Genomic DNA, 23,232 nt, shown 5'->3' on the forward strand with positions numbered 1-23,232 from the left:
ATTTAAAATATTTACACCACAGACACAGCAAAGCCTTTATCTCTCAATACCAATATTTTACATTACACTTTATTATTTACTTGCACTTCTGGCTTCTCTGTATCCCTATTCTCTGGATTTCCATCATATACCGCTGCCAGGAATACCCGCTCTTTTTATATATGGTGACTCAACAGTGGGGAAATCCTGTGCATGAAGAGGACTGCAACTGAGCCAAACAGCCAATAGACTATAGGCCCAATGCACCTCAACTGTAGTTCCTAGGAAGCATCGCTAATATTTTAAACTGAGAACAAAGAAAGACCTACGTTTTCAGTGCAAACTTTTCACATGAAAACTGTTTTTCCCTCTGACAGTTACTTTGAGAGACAAATCTGTGCATCTCTGAAAGAGCCAGGGACCAAAAAGCAGTCAGCACAGTGTCACCTCACTGCAGCAACTACCCCCCGGCTCCCAGAGTCTGCCTGACCTCGAGGAGCCCGGCCTCCAACAGCCAGGCACGAGCGGTGCTCAGCAGGTGCTAGCACTGGCCTTCACACAGCCCGGTGCCACTTTTACCCTGACAAGAAAGCCACCCATATAAAAACATCTGATATAAAAATAATAATAAAAAGATCTGAGGGAAGATTATGTTCAATTTAAATGTCTTCAGGCAGTCCTGCAGAAAGCCTATTTGATGTGTCTCACTCAGTACCTTTTTTGCGTTTTACACCACTTGTGTTTCTCTCAAATAATTACTTTTAAAAGACTTGCTACCAGTACACTAGCTTACCAATTCTTCTATGAAAGACAGAAACTAAAATAAGGCTAGAGATTAAACAAACCAACACTACCTGTTCCAGAGTGCTGAAAGTCAATTCAAAGCAACGTCACCTTTTGGCAGATCAACATGATCCAAATGTTCAGCACAAAGACTCTGCAATGAGCAACCAAGCTGCAAAACTGCACAATGTTCTGTCAGTAACCAGCTGCTGACACAGGAGCTGCTCTTCCTTGTCCCAACTTGAAAAGCTAGTTATCCAGGGCTGGAGGCCAGTCAACATCAACAGACTAGAAGAAAAGGGGGACGGGGAAGGCAAAATCAGATTTGGCATTTTGACAACAGTGAGACTTGTTGCTAGAACTCCATGCCTGTCCAACTACAGGTTAACAGCGGAGAGCAGAGTCAATGATGAGAGATACAGCACAAGACAAGGAGACAGTATCTGAAAGAGCCACCTTTCTCAAGGGGCTCTGTATGTGCCTGGAGAGAACTCCCTGGACACTGGATGTTCTTCCTGAAGCAGAACCAGAACTGCTGGTACTACTGCTCCCATAGACAACTGATGCAGGGCTGCATTTGCAAAGTGTCCAGAGCAGTTATTCAGAAATGTGAAGTGTTGGCATCCTCTGCCAGAAAATCCTGCACATGTGCTGTGATGATGTGAGAACAACTGACTGATGCAGCAGAAAAATCCAGGCAGTGTGTGCAAGACTTCAGCAGAAAGCCATCACCTGTCCCCAGCTCTGTCTCTTGAGCAAGCATAACTCCCTGAAAAGACTAGGCTGGCAAGTGTTATGCACAGGCAAGGCAATTAAGCAGTCGGCCTGACTGCGGACCAAAATGCGCAGAATGTGCTCAACACTTAATGAAAAGCAAATGGAGTCATTACTAGAACTGGGATCACATCTTCTGTCCTGGCCTCGCTGCTGCCTCACCGCCAGCGCCCTTTAGAGCAAGCTTGTTATGCTCCCCCTCTTCCAAAAGCAGCCACCCTACATTAGGGAAGCAGCACCATTTGTCAAAGCAGGGATCACAATATGGCACATTAAACACTTTGGCTTCAAGACCACCTAAATCAATCACAGCTACTCCTCACTTAATCTATAACTTCATCAAAGAACTAAGCTCTTAGACCAAGCCAAAATGCATTGTTAGCAAGATTGCCAATTATTTTCAAGTACCCTAGATATCCTTCACAGTTATGTCCAATAATTGCAGTGACACCTATCCATGTGAGGGCAATGCTTGTCATCTGCAGCCCAGGCAGCTGCTCAAATCTTCAGAGCTAACACAAGTTTCCTCCACAACTGCAAGCCTACCTGCCACAGCAGATGTTCTCATGTATTTCTGCAGAACTGCCTCTGCGTTACGAGCAAGCTGACACTGTCTGCTTCACAGGGATAATCGTGTTTTAAATAAACCTTGCCCAACCATTAGGTTAATAATAAACCCGAATTGCTGCGTACATTCTTTTGAACTATGAATTTTGTAGCTACAAGTTAGCATTCCCTTCCAGGAAGAAAACAGATATATTTTCTTGCTGTTTGAACTGGTATGGAAAGATGAAGTCAAAAGACTCCTGTTTTTCATCCAACTCCTTTTTAAAATTCCAAGAGAAAGAATGATGTATGTATATATGTATCTAATATGTGAGCATGGTCCAAACCATTCTCTCTGCACTAAAATCAACTTTTGTACCAACTGTGGTAAGGAATGGATAGTTGGGACAGTTAATTTGGATAGAGCAGTTCTACTGAAAGTATCCCACAAATCCAACTACATCACTGATTTCCAGGGAACATAAATAAGAAGCAACTTACTTCTACGTCCAACTCCAGAATGTCAGCAGTTCGATTCAGTAACGAGCCAATATTTGGCTTTGTTCTTCCAAAATCTCCGTGTACAAATTCTTTAATGTAGCTAGAAACGCTGGTTAAGGAAAGGTGCTTTGTACTGCAAAGTACTCTGAAGGGGAAGGGGGAAGCAGCGGGAGGCAATGGCTAAAAAAGCCCTTATAAGACTTCCTAATTCTTGACTTCTGACTCTAGTGCCAAGAACTGCATTGCCAGCCTATGTATTCTGTCCACCCCAAGATGGATGGTGATTTTATGACAAAAGTTAACTTGTAGCAACAATCTACACAGCATGCATTGTAATATGCTGAGTTACGTGGAAAAGTTTGCTTTCTAAGGCAAAATTGTTTTAAATTAAAACAAAAAGGGTTTAAATGTATCCTTAACTAGTACATTTTTGCAGTAACGTATGGTTTAAAACTATCACACTGTTCATCAGAAAGTAGCTTGTAAGATTTTTTGAATGAAAGCCCAAATATGAAATTTTGAAAATAAACACAAACATTATACAGAAAATTATGAACTGCTGAAGAGCAGGGATTTAGAAACACTGGAGTGACACAAACAGAAAACTTCCATTGCCTGAATTACTCTAGTGCCCAAATTTTGTACATATATTGGACAATAGGGTCTAAGGATACGTTCCTGCTTGAGTTTTCAGATGCAGGCGAAAATGATGCTCATCTATGTACTCAGATTCCATAGTGTGAATGATCCGCTGCCTGACAGCCAGAGGCCTTCTGTGAAGCACCCGCAGCGGTGTTTTCTGGTCAAGTTTTAATTCCTGTTAGGAGAGGCAAGAAAACAAATGACGACAGAACTGTGCAACATACCACATAGACTAGAAAAAAAGATCCAGACACACTGTTAATCAGTTATCTCTTTTTAATAGTGTATTATGATGGCTCAAATCTTCCCCAGGAAGTTTTTTTTTTTCATGTTTATCAAAGGAGAAAAAAGACAACTATCTCAAAGGGTAAGAGACAAGGCCTCATATGAACACAAGCTAATAGAATCACAAATACAGAGGAATAACCTTGAAATCTCCATAGACTTTTGCTGGAATAACTCCAGGATTTAAAAGCTCAGTGAGAGCCTCAGGGCAATCCAAAAAGAAAAAAAAAAAAAAAGGAAAAAAAAACACCCACTCACAAAATGCTTTGTCTAAACTACAGCCAACCCTCTCGAAAAAAAAATAGAAGTGTGAGAAAAGAACTGAAATGAGGTAAGATTTCATGATTAAAAAAGCTGATTCTCCACCCTACTCCTTCCTCCAAATAAGATGCATTAGTCTGAAAGACAACCCTTAAGGCAAGGGTGGGCATGCTAAAAAAAAAAAAAAGCTTCATATCTGTTGTTTTCCTGAATTCTAATGGTTCAAGCCCTTTGCTTCCTTACTTGAGAATTATTTCATGGCCAAGAACCATAGTGCAACACAATGAAATCTGAACACTTCCCTCTGTCTCCACTGTCAGTGGAGTCTCTCTCTGGCCAACATTTGGAGAGGTTCTCATTAACAAAATATTCTTCTTACACCAAGCCTCTTCTTTCTGGTATTTTCCCAAGCTCCTAATTGCCGCTGCTGTGGACAAGTGGCTTTAGAGTTAGAATAACAAAAGACTATCTTCACTCCTTTTACTTAATCAAAACAGAAAATCTAAGCCACTTGAAGGGGTGTGGGTGTCAGATTCCCCTCTTGCCCATTCAGTGCTTTTTACTATTTGCAATAACATCTACTTTCCAGTAGACAATAATTTGTTCTCTTGGCTAACAGATAGCTATATTGGTAACATGGCAATGGTGAAGTAAGGAAGATTGAGAAAAGGAAGGGAGATATGAAAGTCCCTAGGGCAAAAAGAATCCAATTAAAATATTAAGAAGAACCAGATATCTTTGTGGATGCATGTATGTTAATTCTCCTCTAAGATACCAAGACAGGTGCTCTGGAAAATTAGCTTCAGATACCTTCAGATGATCTAGAAATACAATATCTTCTTTCTGTATTGCTTTGTCTGTCCATACTAAGGCACTATAGGTCTTTGTCTTTTCCTCTTCACCTTCCTTCATATGTCCAATTGCCTCTCTAAACAAAAGAAAGTAATTAATCACTTAGCATAAGCATAATTATATAATGCTATGAGCAAGAATGATTGCAGAATCCCAAAGCGCCACTTTGAAATCCCTTGCCAAAGATGATAAATACTGACCTGGTGACAAGCTGTAAATCTCGAACCTGTATTTTGTCTGAAGAGTTATTAATTGTCTGTGATATTTAAAAAAGAATCAGTTAGCAAAGCTGCTCACTTAGAGAAGAAGCATGTGCTTTATGAGTTCCATGAGGTGCAAATGATTTACCTGCTGAAGTCCTTTCATTTCCTCAGCAGTGAAATGTATTCTACGAGGATTCACAAGCTCAATTGCAAAGGGCCTTCCTGGCAACGTGCACAGTCATAAAACATAAAAACATGTTGTTCTAAATTAACATTTGCATTTATGCAGTAAGGTTAGAAGGTGTGAAGATTGTTTGCTGTTATGCAAACAGGGATAGGGCTTGCGGGTTTAGGGATGTAGCATCAGATGGAAGGATAGAAACAAGGGACTTTTTTTTGGCTACTAAACCCCAGTATCAGCAATATGTGCAAATTACAACTTCCCAGAAGACATCTTGTACAAGTCTGTGCTAATTAAAAAATAAAATAAGAAGAAAAAGTTAATTAGCTTATTTTCTGTCACCTACAGCAATGCCCAGGTGCAAGACAATGTTAAATCCCGCTCCCTCAGCTAAACATCTGTTGCAATGGCTGCACTTTCCATGCTCAGGGCCAGGGATGTTCCCAGTATAAGCAATGCCAAGAGCTGTGCTGCAAATCAGACAGCAACCGGAACAACTCGTTAACTTTTGTCTTTTCTCCCCTCTCCCCATTTGGCCACAGTGGCTTCAGCGCACTGGAAAGCAAGTGACTTTTAGAAAGGAGCTATGTTCAAAAAGAAAATAAGGCTTCCCTAGACCCCAGTGACCATGAAGCAAAGGAGGACTCAGGAGAAACCAACACAGGAATCAGGGGGACAAACAGTTCAGAAAAAGGAAATAAATAAAATATTCTTAATAAGCTACACAATTATGTGCATCTGTGCAGCCAAGGATACTGAACAGAGGTCTCCTCTTCCCCAGTTCTTTCAATGAAACCATTCTGTCTTTGGGAATAAATACATACATATAACTAAAACGCTTCTGAGAGAAAAGTTTCAGAGCACTCTCTATTCACACACTTAAATACTTCACATTGAGCAAGATCTATCAGAGTAGCTCCATCTAATCATTTTGTTTCTCTGTCTAAGAAGAGAATTTCAGCCTTACCATTGCCTAGTGTTCTTACATCTACATCTTCTCTTCCAGAGGAAGAAAAATTAAAACCTGCAATAGATTACAACAAGGAAGGTGAGATTCCAATATACCTTTTTAAAACTCTCCACAGCTTTTAAAAGGTGAAATATTTTATTTCTTAACTTGTTTGTAAAGACACGTCCAAGAGTTAACCTTATAAATGTAGCCTGTATCATACTTAAACAAATCAGAGGAAAAATACCGTTTAGTCCTTCAGATTCACAAGTTTCTTGAGTATTTCTAGTTTTTTGGCCTGAATGAGAACACCAGAGCTTTGAAAATCTGTGAAAAAGCAGCAGAATCCTAAAGGAATTCCCGCTTCCATCAGGTATATTGATAAGTTCCCCCCTCAGGCTTCCCTTCTGCAGCATAAGAGTCCCAGCTCCCAACCTCTTCTCCTGTGTTAGATGCTCCAAGCCCTTAACCTCTTGCTGATTCCTCCAGCACGTGTGTGTCTCTTTCGTACCGGGGAGCCCTAGACACAGCGCTACAGGTGCAGCCTCACCAGTGCAGACAGAAAGGGTCTCCTGCCTTGACGTGCTGGCAGTGCCTTTCCTATTTGTTTGTATCTTTTCTCAGCACCTGTGCACATGCACTTTTGCTAGTTACCTGTGGTAAATCAGGCACTGCACTATATCTGGCCTAAAGACATATTATTTCCTAGCATTCAGACTAACATATGCAAGAGGAGAGGAGGGTAAAATGACAGTAGCTGCTTTTTTCTAAACTGGCATTTAATACAACTTTTTCCTGGACCTTCTAAATCACTAATTCTAGACCTAATTGATGGCAAATGATGGGCAATTATTATTTCATCTGAGCAACCGCTAGATAAGCATTTAGCTTGTAACTTCAGGCATTGCAAAAAATAAGTTCATCAAGACAAAAACATGAAGGGCTTGGAGGCTAGACAGGTACCCAAAAAGAAAAACTTTCTGATTAGAAGACACTGCATGAACACTACTACAAAAAACCATAACACTTGCACCATAAGATCAACTGAGAGGATATTTTAGAAAGATAAAAGTACTACATAAAAGTACTACATAAAAAAAGCAAGCATCTGATTATAGATCAGAGTTTACAAAGTTGACAAGTTTGGCTTGAAAGGATAAAAGAAGAATCTAGTTTTTCCAGTGTACTCTTATATTAAGTATTCTAGTAACAATGAAAAACACATACTGCAAGAGATCTCCTGGACACTTACTGTCTGCTTTGAATTCTGCCATTAGATGCTGTGAAATCAGTTCTTCTACTGAAGATTCCAGCTTCCGCTCCCCATCAATAATCCAGGGGGTTTGTGGTAAATTCCTTGAGTATTTATTGTATCTTCCTGTTAGAAAAACAAGGATGTTAATAGTAATCACTCTAGAGCAATGGGCTCCAGCTTCACAGCACAAAACACTTAGCTTTCACAAGGGCAGCGTGAAAATAAATTTACAGGGGTAAACTTGCATTACAACAAGAGTACTATGGCAACGACATGAAACGTGTGCTGCTACATCTACAAGAGGTTTAGCCTCTGAGCTGGCCAGTTTGAGGGTAGACACGTGGAGCCTACAGCTGTAGTTACAACTTCCAGCACAGTCATAGAAACAAAATTGTATAAAGTCTGACAAAACTATAATGAAAAGCCAGAGGTTCAAGTGCCCAGTCTGAGACAACTTTATTCTGAATGCAAATTTGTTTTTTGAATCAAAGCATGGTCTTGAACCAGTCTCCAATACACCGAATTATCGCTATACATACGCCTGCCCAGCAACGAATGTTGGGTCCCAAATAAAGAAGTTCCCACCACTCCATATCAAGTAGTTCAGGTTTCAACATAGGTTCTGCCATTTCCTGTACATTTAACAACAACAAAGCCCAAACTAAAATGCTTTGGCATGTTACTAGGAAAATCACACAAGCAAAATATCTTAACAATACACTAGAACAAATTCCCAGAAGCTTGAAACATTACCACCTAAAGGGATGAGCATCCTATTCTCATATTATCTCAGATTAACATGGCATCTCCCATGAAATGCAGAGACTGCTGCAATCAGAGAACAAGCCTGACAGGGATGACCAAGACAAGCTTTCTTATCTGTAGGCTTTGTAAGAAATAAAAACATGCACAAAAGAACAAAGTCATTCATAAAAACTAATGAGTAACCCCCTCCACTAACAAGTTTCAATCTGAAACCCAGTCTATGTAAAATAAAAAGGCAGTTCAAAGTATCTATGCATATTATACCTATGCCTCTGTCCTCTCATTTTTTTTGTTTTTCAGTATCATATTTTCCCATTTCTAACAATGCTTCCTTTTTGCCTTTTGATCTGCAAAAAAATCCTGCACAAACAAATGGGCAATCTGACTAATACTGTTTCACTGAGGCAAATAATGAAATTACTATGAATAATCATTTGTAAGTCAGATTCACACTGCTAAATTCTCTTTCCATAAAATGGCAAAAGGAAAATATTTTTCTCTCACCAACTCAATCTAATAATTTTAACTTTTGATCTGAGCAACACTGGGTTAAAAAAAAAAAAGATGTTTCACAGTTCGACAGTTTTCCTGAGTCAAAAAAAAAAAAGAGTCAAGGGGAAGGGATCAGTTAAACATCCAAGATAAGGTCAACAAGGCAATTCTAGCTCTGAAAGATCCTGATTACATATTAAGATCCTGATTGCATTTAAAGTGCTGCAATAGCAAAATAATTGTATTGTATCAAATACATTCTTATGTTCTGGACTTAATTCCTCATAAATTAAAGAAAATATCCTGGTTTTAGTGGTAGAAGCAAGAAGAAGAAAATGAAGAAGAAAAAGAAAGGAGGAAAGGAAGAAAGAAAATTACCATCACAGTCTATAACATGTAAATCACAAACAAATTAAATCACATGCAGAAAGCCAAGCCTCTCTTACTCCATATATATGAATCCTGCTGCAGCCCTCCAACAAACCAACCTGATATAAAGCAGCATGTTTGGAAAAGGCTAAAAGATTTGGCTATTTTGAGTCCACAAAAATGCATATTTAACTGTCTATTCAGTAATTAAAAATAAGGAACAGACATGTCATGAACATCAAACTAGCTTGCATGAGAACATTCACTTTTGCATTATTCTCTTTTCATTCTATGTTTTCTTTTATTCAGGATATTTTTAACATCCTTTTAAACATACTATATTGCATTAAAATTGTAGGGTTTGTAAAAAATAACCAGTCATTCGCATATATTTAAATAATGGGTTGCTTATGCATAGGGCTGGGAGAAGGTAGACGCTCTTTTAGGTGGATGATGGAAAAGTTTGTAGAATCATCAGTGCTCATGGATGCGCGGTGATGTTGCATTGCCCATATCAGACTAGTAATTATTTCAGATGCCATCTTAATTTGGAGGAGTAACCAAAAACAGCTATGCTTTCTGTAAATTAACCTTTATTAATGGCATTAAGATCAGCAGTTTTAGCTGGAATAATACGCAGATAGATCCAGATGGTGAACACGGCTGCATCCAAATCAAAGTCCAAGCAAGTGAACAGCTTCGCTGGAGCTTATTTGCTGGGGCAGTGCCTTTCCCAAACCGTGTACTTATCATCAGGGTTCATGTTGCAACTGCAAGATTTGCAGGAATAAGGGCTCTTCCAAGGAAAAAGCAAGCTTTGACAACAGCATAAAATACTTAATTTCATAAACTGCTTCTGGCTGAGCCTCCTAATCAGCAAGGGGGTAAAGGAAGTTGCTAAATCTTCACATCTGCCTGTGCTGTCTTCAGAAGAGAGAGCTCTTTCAGCAGTGATAGCAAAAGAAGGACGTTGGCATGGAAAAGCGGGAGCTTCCGAACTGCACAGGAAGGAGATGGTGACCTACACAGGGACATGCTCCCCTGCTCCAGCTCCGAATATGGGAGCCGCAGGGGAGCCCTGCCTTGCTCCAGACACAGCTGTCTACACTTCCCAGCCCCTCCAACCGTGTCCACCATCTCTAAGAGCTAATTCAAAATAAAAGAGCAGATAAACAGAATGGATTTTAACAAATTGATCTGTAATTTCTGACACAAACATTTCTCCAGCAAAGGTAGCATAAGTGTTATTTTTTCCCCTTTCAACAGAAGCCCACCCTTGGACAGAGCTAGCCTTGTGGGTTTTCTTGCTCCTTACATATAATTAAATGCACAAAAACAAACAGCAAATAGAGTCTCCTGGATCTTGTAGCAATATTATACAGTTAGGACAACACAACAGCAAAAAAAAAAATGGATCACGTACCAGCCACAAAAACTGCACCATTACTGCACTGAATTTCCAGAGCAACACAATAGTTCTTTGGTGAACTTGGAGGACATGAAAAATGCCTGTATAAGAAAAGGTGGAAGACAGACGAGTAATATTAGAACATGATGGGCAATCACTGTAGCAAAAATGACATATGATGTCTTCAGTTACACAAAACACAGCTACGGTATAAACTCAGTATTTACATTAAAAGCTGTAACACCAATAATCAAATCAACTTTAAGCAAATCAACAACACTGCATTGCAAAACACACTTCTATCCATATATCATCCAGTATTCTTGATGCATAATACCCCTAAGTGAGCCAATAATTTTTGGAATTTTTACTCCATTACAATATTTGGTGCTTTATTAATATCTAACTCCCAGTATTTTACATATATGAGAAAAACAAGTCAGTCTCATGATGAGAATTTTACTTTACAATCTCTAAGGTTCAAAACATGGAAGGAAAATTCCACAGTCTGTAAAAGACTTCTATGATTTGGGGATGTAAATAAAGATTTTTGAATGTATATGATTGGCAATACCACAACAAAATTTATTTTTTTTTTTCAAATCATTCTAAATTCCATGCCAAACCAGAGACCCATAAGGACACACTGCTGAAAGCACAGAGTGGAGCTGTAGTGCTCTGACCCACAATTTCTCCCCTGTGAGGACCCTGATAAAACTAGTGAACCATAAACCAATGAACCACTTCTTCTAAAATGGAAAAGACCTTTGTTTTCAGCATGTACAACTGCCTATCTTCTGTGGCTTAATTCAAGCATTTTTAGACTAATCCTTAAAGGATACGGAAGGGCATTTTATTATCATCAAAAGTACAGAAACAGCAATATATTCTGATATACTAATAGAATTTAAACAGTTAAAACTGTTTTTATAGGTATCTTGCGCACTGTTTAGTCATCTAATATTTTCCTCCCCATCCTAACAACAGTTTCAATGTATACTTACTTGCAAAAATCCTCCTCCTTTATCTTCTCCAGGGCTTTTATAACTGCCATTCTAGTGAAAACAGACTGCACAGTGAAATAAAAAATGAGTCAAGAAAAAAAAAAAAGAGAAGCTTAGAAAGGATATGCCTAAAGAGGAAAAAAACCACCATAAACACTACACACTTCTCACAATACATTTTTTTAATTGTGTTTCACATTTCCTTATGCCTAAAAGCAGCTCTGTATCAACAAGAGTTCTTAATCCTAACTTTAATAGGGCCATACAAAGCAACATTTTTTCCAAAATACATTTGAGTCACTTTATTCATGACATGGAAGCAATACAATTAGGAGAGACAAAAGCTGTATATTTAAACCAGTGCCAAAGTGAGAGTTGGGATTTGAACAAGTATCTTTAGTTTGCCCCCTGTTTATAGATGACATGTATGAACAGTATTGTTTGTTTTCTCACAGGAAAAAAAGCTACGTTTCACTGACTCTGAGCGGGTCTCCTTAAGATATTCAGTTGCTAAGTCTGCCCTTGGCTAGCTGAAAGAAACATTAAGTAGATCTCTAGAAAGAGATCATCATTTCAGATGATATATCAAAATATGCAAAAGTAAGAACAACAACAAAAAAAAGTAGCACCTAAACTACCATCCCTATTTTCAAAGAATTAAGCACCTAAATCCTAACTTTTATCTCAGTGCCAGTAGGTAGCTAGTTCTTCTGAAAATAAGACTGTTGAGCAAAAATCCATTTACAGAGTTCTTAACTTCATTCATGCTCAGAAATAAGAGTGCTGAATGTTAAAGCTTAGCAGCTCATGAACCATGGAAAGCAAGTGACTTGAGTGAGATGCTCCTGCCGCTACTACCATCCTTTCATACACAGTCAGGTGCTGTTGTTTCCAATTCATTGAGGCTAAGACAGAGAAAACCATGTTGAAGTTCTAGTATAGGAGAAACAAGAGCAGTAACAGGGGTTTGGGGTACTGTCCTGCTTTAGGTAGATTTGGGACAGTAAATGAAAACACAGGACTGGAGTCCTTGTTTGGGAAATTATAGGAATCGCTGCTGCAGCCATTGGTGGTGATATGCAAGGCAATAAAATTTGAGAACTTCTGTCACAGACAGCAAAGCAGCCCTGGAAATTCAGAGCAGAACATGTTTGTACAGGAAAGCAGACTTGCCAGGGCTAATATATATCCTACTTCACACAGAGAGAAGAAACTGGATGAGCAGGGGAGCATGCCTGTTATGAAACAGCCATGACGCTGCCCAAAGAAAAAAATCACCTGATGAACAGAAAATAGCTCACTGTCTTTAAAGGGGAAAAAATAAAAACACTGAAAGCCTGACACAAAGCTGCAGCTGGCCCACTGCCAAAACAAGGCCACTGCAGGCTGCCAAGTCATGGGACGATAAGGCTGGAAGGAACCACAGGTCTCAGCCACCTCTTGCTCAAAGAAGGGTCACCTATGAGATCGAACCAGGTTGCTCATGTTTTGTTTTGTTTTGTTTTTCACAGTCTGTTCTTGAACATCTGCAAGAATGGAGGCTACACAACCTCTTCCGGTAGGCCACTCCACTGTCTGACTGTCCTCGTGGCAAAATAATAATAATAAAAAATCCTTCTATCTAGTCTCTACCTCTTCTTTTCCAAATTATGCCCACTGCTTCTCATCCTCCCACAACACACCACAGTGTGCTGTTTGCTCCCTGTTCTCCGTAAGCCCTCGTAGGTCCTGGGGGCTTCCACTGGTTCCCCCCAAAGTATTCTCTTCTTCAGGCTGAACAAGCCCAAGTGCCTCAGTCTCTTCTCCTAGGACACGTACTCCAGTCCCCTAGCACCCAATTTGGTCTCACCTTCAAACTTGACAAGAATGCACTCTGCAATCTCTTCCAATTAATTGATACATATGTTAAATAGGACAAATTCCAGGATAGATTCCTGTGGCACTGCACTTCCCATAGGTATTCAGGTAGCATATAACCCACTAACCACTACTCTGTTGTTCCAATCATCCAGCTTTTCAATATACCTCCTGCCATGAAATTCTGAATTGCAGAGAACTGCAACTGCAATGAGATTGTACCTGCTTGTTCTTCGCTGGTTTGAAACAATCTGGACAGGCTCTGGCTCTAAATACAAAAATTAAAATTAGTTGTTATTCTTAAAAAGAGAGAGACTTAAAAGCATATAAGCACAGCAAGTACTACATTAATCTTTGTACAGAAATGCCCAACATCTCACCTCTACAGTGGAGCAGATTTGTAACTGAACTTTATCTTAAACCACAAATGGTGAGTTTATGTTACTTGATCTAGAAATTTTAGAAGACACATAAATCATGAATAAAGCTGAGCAAGCATCTTTTGCTCCAAGCAGCACAGCTGCATCAGCTTTGAAATGGGACGGAAAAGCGCACAAGAAGTTTAGTTTTTAGTCCTTCTTAATCCTTGTCAACAACAGTGGTGACTAACGCTTAGCTCCTATGCTGACTTCTTCAAATCTGTATTTGCTGCTCTTGGGCAATGCACACTGCAAACTAGACATACCTAAGTCAGAGATTCGAGCTGCTGCTTCTAGACAGGAATATGCAATTTACTACAGGAAAAAGTAACATCAAGTGTTTGATGCTTTGTGCTTTGCCTCTTCAAAACTCTTCAAATGAAACTATTGGCTGCTTCATGAAAGTGAAAGCTAAATCAGAGAAAAACCTCTTTCTGAGTACTGCAGAGGAAGTTGTTCTTATTAGTGGATTTCTGCGTATGCAATTAGACATCATTTCTAGCCTACAACACAGTTTAGCATTTTTAACTGCTCCTTTTCAAGACTTCTGCAATTACTCCAGATCGAAAGGAAGCATGTAACAAACATCCCCTTGGTGTTTTTACACAAGCTGGCCAGGAAAGTTACTTGTAGCACAAAGCATTACAACTTCCCTCTTCCAGAATTCTAATATCACTTTTCCTTTAAATAAAAATCTCCAAAAATAAGCTAACAAGAGGCAACTCAATCTTCCACTTCAAGCCAAGGATTCTATATAAAAACAGCTTGAAAGAGAAGAAATTGCAGATGCCGTTTTTGAAAATCCAATCCAAAAGCAGACCTAAAGTTGGGAGGACTTCTGGTTGAGATGGGGTCCTACTTTCCTTTCACAACAAACACACCTGTTATTATTTAAGTTCTAGCATTTACCAAACTTATCACATTTATATCAAAACCAAACTGCTGCCCCATCATCTGCCCAGAGACAGCCATTCCCACGGCATGCCCTGATACCTGAGAAAACACCATGCAATGAAAGGTTTTCTGAAGAAACAGCAAATTAATTAAGCCTTAATCACTTTTCAGTATGCTATAAAGAGAAGGCAAAATAGACAGATTTTATCAAGTTACATGGAATAGACGTGAGCAGCTGGAGCATGGAACTGGAGAGTCAGAACTTAGGAGTCTTTATAGCTTTCTACCCTCCAGTTACTGCTCTTGAGGGACTGACATTAGCATCCTAACTTGCTTTGCCTCAACATTTTTGAAAGGTCAGAAAAAGCAGCAAATACCTGGAAGGAAAAGGTGGAAATATGAATTGCTAGGTTTCAAAGAAAGAGTACTGTAAGAAACAAGAATTGATCGACTAAAATTAAGAACAAAAAAGGTGTAGGATCTGGAGACCTGAGTTTTTAACTGGACTACAGCTCTCAGTATTTCGAATTGCCATTTAGCCCTGCTGCTTTCTCTCCTTTTTCCCCAGAAGAAAGCTGGAAGGAAGTTTCTTCCTTTTCCCCAAAGAAGCTGGAAAGGAAGGTAGTCAAGCAGACGCTGGCAATAAATTCTTCCTAGTATCAGGTCAATCACACTCCTGCCTCCCCGCTCCCTGTCCCCAGACATAAAAAGAATGCAGTTTCTGAAAAGCAAGAAGGTGGCAGACGGGTCTTTTAAGCAAAGATGACAAAATGTCGGAAGGTGTAAACGCAGAAATATCTAGAAAGGCTCCAAAGATCATTTCGAGGCTCCAAATATGAAGTCATCATGCAGCAGGTCAGAGAAATTCTAAGGGAAGCCTCTTTCTACGACAGGATTTTACACGTAGCAGGAGCACAAGTGATGAAACTGAGTGAAACTTGTTTTCCAGGAAGCAACAGCAAACAGGAAGAGGGTACCTAATTATCCAGAATATACTGCTAGATTTTGAGAAATCAGATTAGACGGTAGCTAAATTCCCAGAAATATTTTGCTTTTTTGCATTAAAGAAGGATTAAAATAGTAGACGCTCTATTTTGACAGCCCAAAAATGACTACATGCAGTGGTCAGGGGACTTTTTTTCCTTTTGTAATGGACCAGCTAAGTTAGATAAATTCACTTCCATGCCTTCCCTCTTATCTAAGTCTCCTACAAGATCAGAAAAATCGAGACACCACCTCAAGAGTTTTTTTCCTTCTAAATGTGTTATTAGAATTTATTCTTTTAAATGATGCACCTATATTGAAGAGAGTAATGACTTTGAAAGTGCCATATGGCTATGAGGAAGTTTAGATCCAGATGCAGTTTTAGTTTATAAACACTTCAAATTCTCATTTGCAAATCCAGACTAACCATGTTGCACAATATTTAGATAAAAATCTTTGTTTATTTTTGATGTTAAAACTTACAGAAAATGGCACTCCTCATCTGTTTCTGGATGAGCAAAGACCACGCTAACTTCAAACAAACTCTAAATTAAAAAAGGAAGGTAATAGTTTGTTAAACAAGCATAGAGAGGGTATGTTCAAGCATCCTTATTGAAGTACTAGAAAAACAGTGAAGTAGACAAAAGAGAAAGTAACTCATTTATGCGGCAACATCATCTAAAAAAGGGCAATAAATCTTTAATCATGATAGCATTGGCATTTCTGCAGTACCCAAAGATCTCAGAGCACTTAAAAACATAAAAACACATCATAGATACTGGCCCCATTTTGCACAAGGGGAACTGAGTCAAGAGACAGTATTTGCTCAAAGCCTACTACAGTCACTAAACTTAACAAACCTTCTGCGAGAGCAGGGTACTGCATGAATAAAAATAAAAAACCTCAGTAGCCACCACTGCAAAATGTTGTTGGAGGGCTTTGTGGGCAATGATTGAATGGCCTTGGGGCAAAGAAAGGCAACATGTCCTAGTAGATTGACAGCTAGACCAGAAACTCCAGCGTAATCTTAATTCTCCTTCCAATTCCCTCTTTGGCCTTAGGCAAACAACACTCATTACTTCTGTTATTCAGATACCAGGATATCTCAGGAGGGCTATTGAGGAGATTGGGTAATATTCAAGTGCCTTGTACATAAAGAGCACTAGACAAGTAACTTTTATTGTATCATAGTGTCTGGAGTTGCTCAGTGCCTAAGCGTTGAACGGCTTCTGCTAACTCAGTATGTATGAAGTTTGCTTCTTGGATCCTCTTCAGGATAACTTCTGGATAACTCTCTTCACTAAGACAAAAAGGATGCATTCAATTGGTACCCTGTGGAAAAAGCAACCTGTAATTGTTATGGAAGTTGACAATCAACACACAGAGTCTAGTTCTGTGGTCACTTCTAGGGCTTGGAGACAGGTAAAAGTTATGGACATAATGTCTAGTTAATTTAAACATCAAATATGAAAATAGGGGAAAAAAATAGCATCCCTACTAGCTCTTTACTGCAATCACAGCTTCCAACATGCCTATTTCTAGAAGTCATTAAATGAATAAGGACCAGTCCTTCGTTCTTCAGCGTTTCCCAAATAGATTTTGCCTTGCTACTTGAGAAGCCTCCCACGCAGGTTCCAACCAGTAATACCTTGGTTTGCCCTTTTTCTACATGGCAATACAACACACTAACAACCTGAAAATGCACTAACAGTGTAGGCAGAATCAGGAAGTCCGCGAAGGAATATGTAAGCATTCCTTAGCATCTGCAGAACAGCGATTCTGGAAAATGAAAAAACTGAGAAATCTCACTGATAAAAGGAAGACGGCTGCTCTAGAACAGAGATGTAGTAAAAGACTGCAGTGGCTTCTGTCATTGCAATGGGGTCTGCCTACAAAAAGGTATATTGGGATTTTTCAGTACTGAAGCTAGATCTCAAGTTAAAATAATTTTCCTTACAGTGAAGATAACATGAGTGCAACTTTTTTATTGCTTAATGAGAATGTACCTTCATCAATATGAGAGGATCAAGGAAAGGGAGAGAGAGAGGGATGGGGGGCGGGGGGGAGAGAAAGAGAGAGAGGAAGAGGAAAGAGAGAAAAGAAAATCATTTTTTTATACAGGACCTTTCCATCAGCGGGAACACCCAACTCTTCCGACAACTGGGGATGAATAATCCACTTATAAGCTTCCTTCAGCTGAACAATGTCATCCTTTGCCAAGGAAAGGCCCAGTTTTCTGAATCACATGCATAAAGAAACAATAACTTGAACAGGAGTCTTTCCAAGATGGATATACAACATGCTATTCCAACACAAACTTCAGTAACTAGTCCTAGACAAACAAGCAAAGCACAAATAAACAGGACCAAACTACTAGGCATACAGACCATGCCACAGAAGAATGCAAGCCTGTTCTATCATCTCCTGGGATCGTACTCAGTGTTTGTACAGAGTTAATAAACTAGGTGTTTATTACTACAAAGCTATAAGGTCAGTCATTGATTCCAGGTAAAAGGCTTCCCGATAAACACTTCAGAGTTTGGCTGGGAGTAGCTAAGGGTATAGTTTTACAATCAGCTCATGCAACTATAAGACTGTGTTGTCTCTTCCTGGCAAAGGCCATACACTTCTGTCAGCCTTCATATGCTGACACTAGATAGCATGTTAAATCATACCAGTCCACTGATTCCATTTAAAATGAATCCTAACTCACCAGGAAAGTTATTTTTTCAGTCAGATCAGTTAAATGATCAGCTCTCTTGCTGGTCACATAAACAATTGTGTTAACGCAAGACAGCAGTACATGCAGATGGAGGCAGGATACTTCTAAAAGAGCTAGTCCAGCTTAAGTAAACTGGGAATCTGGATCCTGCAGGGCAGCACCTGTGCCAACTGAGAAGCCTCCCATACAGGTTCCAACCAAAAATACCTTGGTTTGCCCTTTTTCTATTTGCCAATGTTTCTTTCATTAACAATTTTAAAATAGATCCTCTCTCTGTTTTATGTGGGAACATGCTTTGCAGAAACCCAGGCCATAGCTCCATGATAGATTCAAAGCTATAAAAGCTTCCTCAGAGTCCACAGAACAGCTCAGAGATATGCATGTGGTTTTTTTGTTAGAAATACATATATACACATTTATGTTTGTATTCTCTTGTTAAGAGAACCATCTAGCTCTTCATTAAAGGAGGCACAAACTCCAATCAACACAAATTCATAAAGACAGAAGCCCACATGACAATCTCAGTTGATCCTCTGGGACAGGCACAACTGATTCTCTCAACATTTCAACTCCTGTGTCTTTGCCTTTGGAGGGAGAAATGTAGAAGAGCAGATGCCTGTGAAGACAGTACTAAATGATTTCAATTCACTTGTGACTCATCATCTTTGACTGTGTCTCCGAATGATACTTCCACCCAACACGGCTTCCATCAAAAATTAATCCAGTATACTAAACTAACTTTGAGCCCAGGAGTTTTCTTTCATCTTGCCCTGAGAGACAATTCTGCATTCAAAATAGCTCTACACATTTTCAGTTGGCCAGGAATGGGAGTAGACAAGGAATCAGGCCCTTAAACTAACATCAAAACACTGAGGAATAAAAGAAGGGTCAAAATTAACTTGTAAACACTGTACTAACATCTTTCTCACTACAACACATTAGTATCTCAGAGCTACTGTCCCTGTACTGAGTGGCCTGCCATTTTAAAAATAATTCTAGAAAATGGAACCTGGAGAAAACACAAAACAAATTTATGCTTGATTACTATTATCCTTATAGAAACAAAAATTGAATTCTAACTTGTAATGAACTGTAACTATATATTGTAACCATCTTATGCCTAGTTGTTCATGCATCCAAGCAGCAAAATAAAGAGTTTTCAATCTTATAAAACAATATATGAGTTAGATTTTTCTGAACACAAGTGGCAATGCTGAATTACCCAGAATGAGCATTCTCCTTTAGTTCAAAAAGAAAAACTCTATATTGATGTAAAGCACATGAAAAGTTGTACACTAAAATGATTTGGTAGTTAATGCAGAAGTGCAAGCTCTTTCAAAGTGCATGCTACCTCCAAATACCTGGAAAAAAACACTTGGAAGAGAATGATTCCTGTATTCTCTACAGCATATGAAACCATTCTGCTGGCTTACTGTTTTACTTTACTGTTTCTCCCCAGGGAAGGAAAGGCATGCCCTGTGTCCAGTTCTGATAGCTGGCATTAAGTGACTTGATAGCTCTGGTCCAGTCACAATTAATGATACAGATTACCACCAATTTATTGGTACAATGGATGGTAGCCTTAGAAAAGACAGCAACTGAACTAGAGAGCCAAAGGAACACTTTCAAAGCATCAGCGACAATTTCTTCTATCACAGATTACGACATAGGAATGAAAGAAAATTTCTTTCCATTTACTTTCTAAGGTACTTTTAATTTCTAAGTTACTGTCTTTTAAGAACAAACTTATAAAGCACAGCTTTAAGAATGAAAGGATAGTCCAGGTGATTCCTGTTCAAGTCTCAGCTTCCAACTTAGCTGCAACAGAAACCTCTTTTACACATAAACTTGTTTGTCAAGGACATTAATTTTGGATTTTTCACCATCATCTGACTAACAATTTTCAGTCACTATTAAAGTAAGCTAAACCTAATATTTTGAAAAAACAGAAAGGTCAGTATCTTGTGATGTCTTCTGTGCACAAGATGTATCTGGCTTACTTGACAAACAGATAATAAAAGCTATGGACAATAACAAAAAAAAAAGGCAAAACAAATAAAAGGACAGCGCATCCCAATTTTGAATTTCTTAATGATTAGCTTTGAGGAGACAAAATAAGTAACAATCCTGGCCAAGGACAGATGAAACAACTCTACATATTCCACAAGTTTTAGAAGTACCTGTATATCAAAGTACCCATCTTGATGTTGAAAATATGATATTAATTGCTTGATCATAAATTTCTCCTAACAGACACATCTCAGGAGGTCAAGTGCAATGAGCAGTTTCTCATTACTGCTATGCTGGAAAAAAAGATTATAGTAAGAGCCTCTCTCCTTTCTCTAAATCTGGAGGATTCGGTCATAAGTGGTATAAAGATTGCCAAAATAAATTACTCACCCGATTTCCCGTTTTACTAGCATCCAAGCAGCACACTATAGATCACCAGCCATGCCCAGGAAGAAAAGAGAAAAAAAATGCAAGTGAAATTCAGGCTCAAAAATACTCCAACTGATTCGGAGACTGTTGACAGAACACTAAAGTTTACAAAGCTCAGGAGAAATATATAGATATATATACACACATATATATACATTTAAAAAGTGTTAGAATTATAAGTTAGCATTTGCTTTAGAAGTATGTAGGACAGAACCGGAGTTTGCACTTTCCTCTGCAGACTAACCAGCAAGCCTATCTAAAGAAGGGTTCTTTCTTTTTCCCCAAAAGCACTCAGAGAATCTTTTGCTCTGTATGGGCTGTTGCCTATTTTATTGTCTGTTATCCCATCTCTTGCCTGACAGAAAACAATGGTAAGGTCTTTGGGGGAATAGAAAATTGAAGCAATTACCACTGCATCAGTTGGAAGCCTTAGTATCTCTGTAAAACAAAAGGACAACTTTTTGGCAGAAAGTACACTTCTTCGAGTGAGACACTGTCCCAGCAGCAGTAACTCTGATTAGATTCTAGGGCAATCCGACACACGAAAACTCTGTTCATCAAAAAGCTGATGGTCAGAAGAAAACACTTCTAAATAAAAGTTCTTTTTTTCTCTTAAGCCAACTTAAATTTTCCTGTTTCTTGTATACTTCACTACTTTTCTTCTTCACTAGATTTTAGCCAACACAATACTTCCAAAGATAGCCTGTCATATCATTTTCAATCTTCTATCTTTCTTTTAAAAACTTCTACTTTTCCTCACTCCTCCCTCCAATTCTCCTATTTGTCGCATCTAAAATTTCATCTTTTTGAAATAACAAGTGTATATGGCATATGATGTGAAAAAAAATGCAGAATCTCCCCTCCTTTTTAGGCAACTCTTCCAGCTGAAAAATACTGAAAAATAATTGGAGATAAAACAGGCAAAATTAAAAGGTGTTCTGACTACAGTACACTTGTACTTGAATACATTGAAAATTTAACTCCTCAACATGGGAGATAGTTAAGACTGGCTTTATCCCACAGGCAAACAATTAGGCTTCTTTAGATTCCAGACCAAGTATCACCTCGTTTAAAAACATTTCTAATAATATATGTGCATATCTGGCTAAATGAAAAACAAATTAGTATTACTGAATATTAATGAGCATTCAGTCTTCTATTGCACCGATTTGGAAAGTGACTGAAAAGACACCAGGAAGGCCGAGATCTCCAAAACATATGGTGCATCTTTCTAAGATATAATTTGGCAAAGGCACCACCAATTTATCACAAATCTTGCCTTGCTTTTAAAAAAAGATCAGGTTGCATTAAACACACTTTGAATCTTGCTATTAACACTATAACGAGGGGAAAAAAAAAGGCTTTGACAGCCTAAGTCAAGTGCAACTAGTGGTTATCTACCATATAAAGAAATGAAAAAGCATATCTAAATGGATGATCACATATATGGAAATTGATTTGGCATATAAATTAAAAAAGAAAAAGCAAAAGCAAAACATGAAATAAAAGCCATTCTTGGTTTCATGGTAATCACAATCTCTTTCTCTGAGGAGTGTCCCCTCGTTTAAATCACATCACTTAGTTTGGGAGACATAAGCTGAAGAACAATATTAGAAATCAGAGACTGCTTTTGATAAAAACTCTGAAGTTCACTAACAATTATTTATCAGACAGCATATCTATAAACTGCTGGAAGACCTGATTTGAGAATGATGAGCAGATTTTACCCCAAGTTCTTTTTCATTTCTCATCTGCCTGCTGTTGCTTTCTGCAGACCTGCTGTGGATATCCTCCTCTTCGGCAGCTCCAGATACATTCCTTTGTATAGAGCTGCCAAGAAGTAGCATTTGCTTGAAGTGAACGATAGAATCATTCAGTTGGAAGGAACCTCACGAGGTCCCTATCCAAACTCCTGCTCAGAGCAGATCAGTCAAATCTGCTCAGGACTATAGCCAAACAGGTCTTGAAAACCTCCAAAAACAGACTCCGATAATGCACAACCTCTCTGGACAATGTGTTGCAAAGTTTGACTGTACTCAATCCAAGCAAAAATCTCCTCAAATTCTATTTGTCTCTTCTGGAAACTTAATATATGGAAAGCAACATAATGTAGTGGGCCTCTGGAATAAGTGACACTGATGAAAAAAGAAGACCCTATATCATCCCTTAAGTGTCCCAGCCAAGGAATAGAATGCGGCAATATTGCCACTGACTCTAACAATAGTTAAAAGTAGAACTAGAACTACCAGTGGTGTGAAGGTACAACAGAAGAAATACAAAAGCAAGTGCAAGGGACTATCATCAAATCAACACAATTGTACACAGTTTAAAATGAAAAGGGATCAGATATTGAAGAGTTTCAAAAAACCAATGCTGTCTATGGCAAAAGATTCCAAAAACATATCTTTTACCAGCTTTGCCCTGGGAAACTAAACATTTTTAGAGGTGCATCCCTTCGCAGTCTCACTCATTCCTCTTCGTACTGACACCCTGATCCTACAAAATGATGGGATATTTCACTGTAGTAATTTGTTTAGTGCGAAAGCCTAAAGGCTTTAATTTTTTCCTCCACGTGCTCTGAGCATGAATTCCATTTTCTGTACCACAATGAAAACATAATTTACTAATCTACACTTGCAGTACAGTGCAAGTGCCCTACGGTTAACCA

At 38.7% G+C, this 23,232-nt stretch overlaps 1 protein-coding gene across 1 annotated transcript in view; it reads right to left on the reverse strand.

The window, feature by feature from the left end:
* Positions 1–800: 800 nt before the first annotated feature.
* PUS10 (pseudouridine synthase 10) overlaps positions 801–23,232 on the reverse strand; it is a 30,741-nt gene continuing 8,309 nt past the window's right edge. The window contains exons 4-17 of the mRNA XM_010216730.2: positions 20,526–20,560; positions 17,528–17,639; positions 15,887–15,948; positions 13,329–13,374; positions 11,250–11,314; positions 10,261–10,346; positions 7,209–7,334; positions 5,975–6,031; positions 4,972–5,048; positions 4,824–4,879; positions 4,582–4,699; positions 3,258–3,400; positions 2,584–2,683; positions 801–1,050 (exon numbers count right to left, since the gene is read on the reverse strand). Of these exons, the coding sequence (XP_010215032.2) occupies positions 1,012–1,050; positions 2,584–2,683; positions 3,258–3,400; positions 4,582–4,699; positions 4,824–4,879; positions 4,972–5,048; positions 5,975–6,031; positions 7,209–7,334; positions 10,261–10,346; positions 11,250–11,314; positions 13,329–13,374; positions 15,887–15,948; positions 17,528–17,639; positions 20,526–20,560 (1,122 nt within the window). The 3' untranslated portion in view covers positions 801–1,011. The remainder of the gene's footprint in view (positions 1,051–2,583; positions 2,684–3,257; positions 3,401–4,581; positions 4,700–4,823; positions 4,880–4,971; positions 5,049–5,974; positions 6,032–7,208; positions 7,335–10,260; positions 10,347–11,249; positions 11,315–13,328; positions 13,375–15,886; positions 15,949–17,527; positions 17,640–20,525; positions 20,561–23,232) is intronic.

The sequence above is a fragment of the Tinamus guttatus genome, unplaced genomic scaffold (assembly GCF_059628265.1).
Source record: "Tinamus guttatus ecotype Peru unplaced genomic scaffold, ASM5962826v1 Tinamus_guttatus_pri_ptg000241l, whole genome shotgun sequence".
NCBI lineage: Eukaryota > Metazoa > Chordata > Aves > Tinamiformes > Tinamidae > Tinamus > Tinamus guttatus.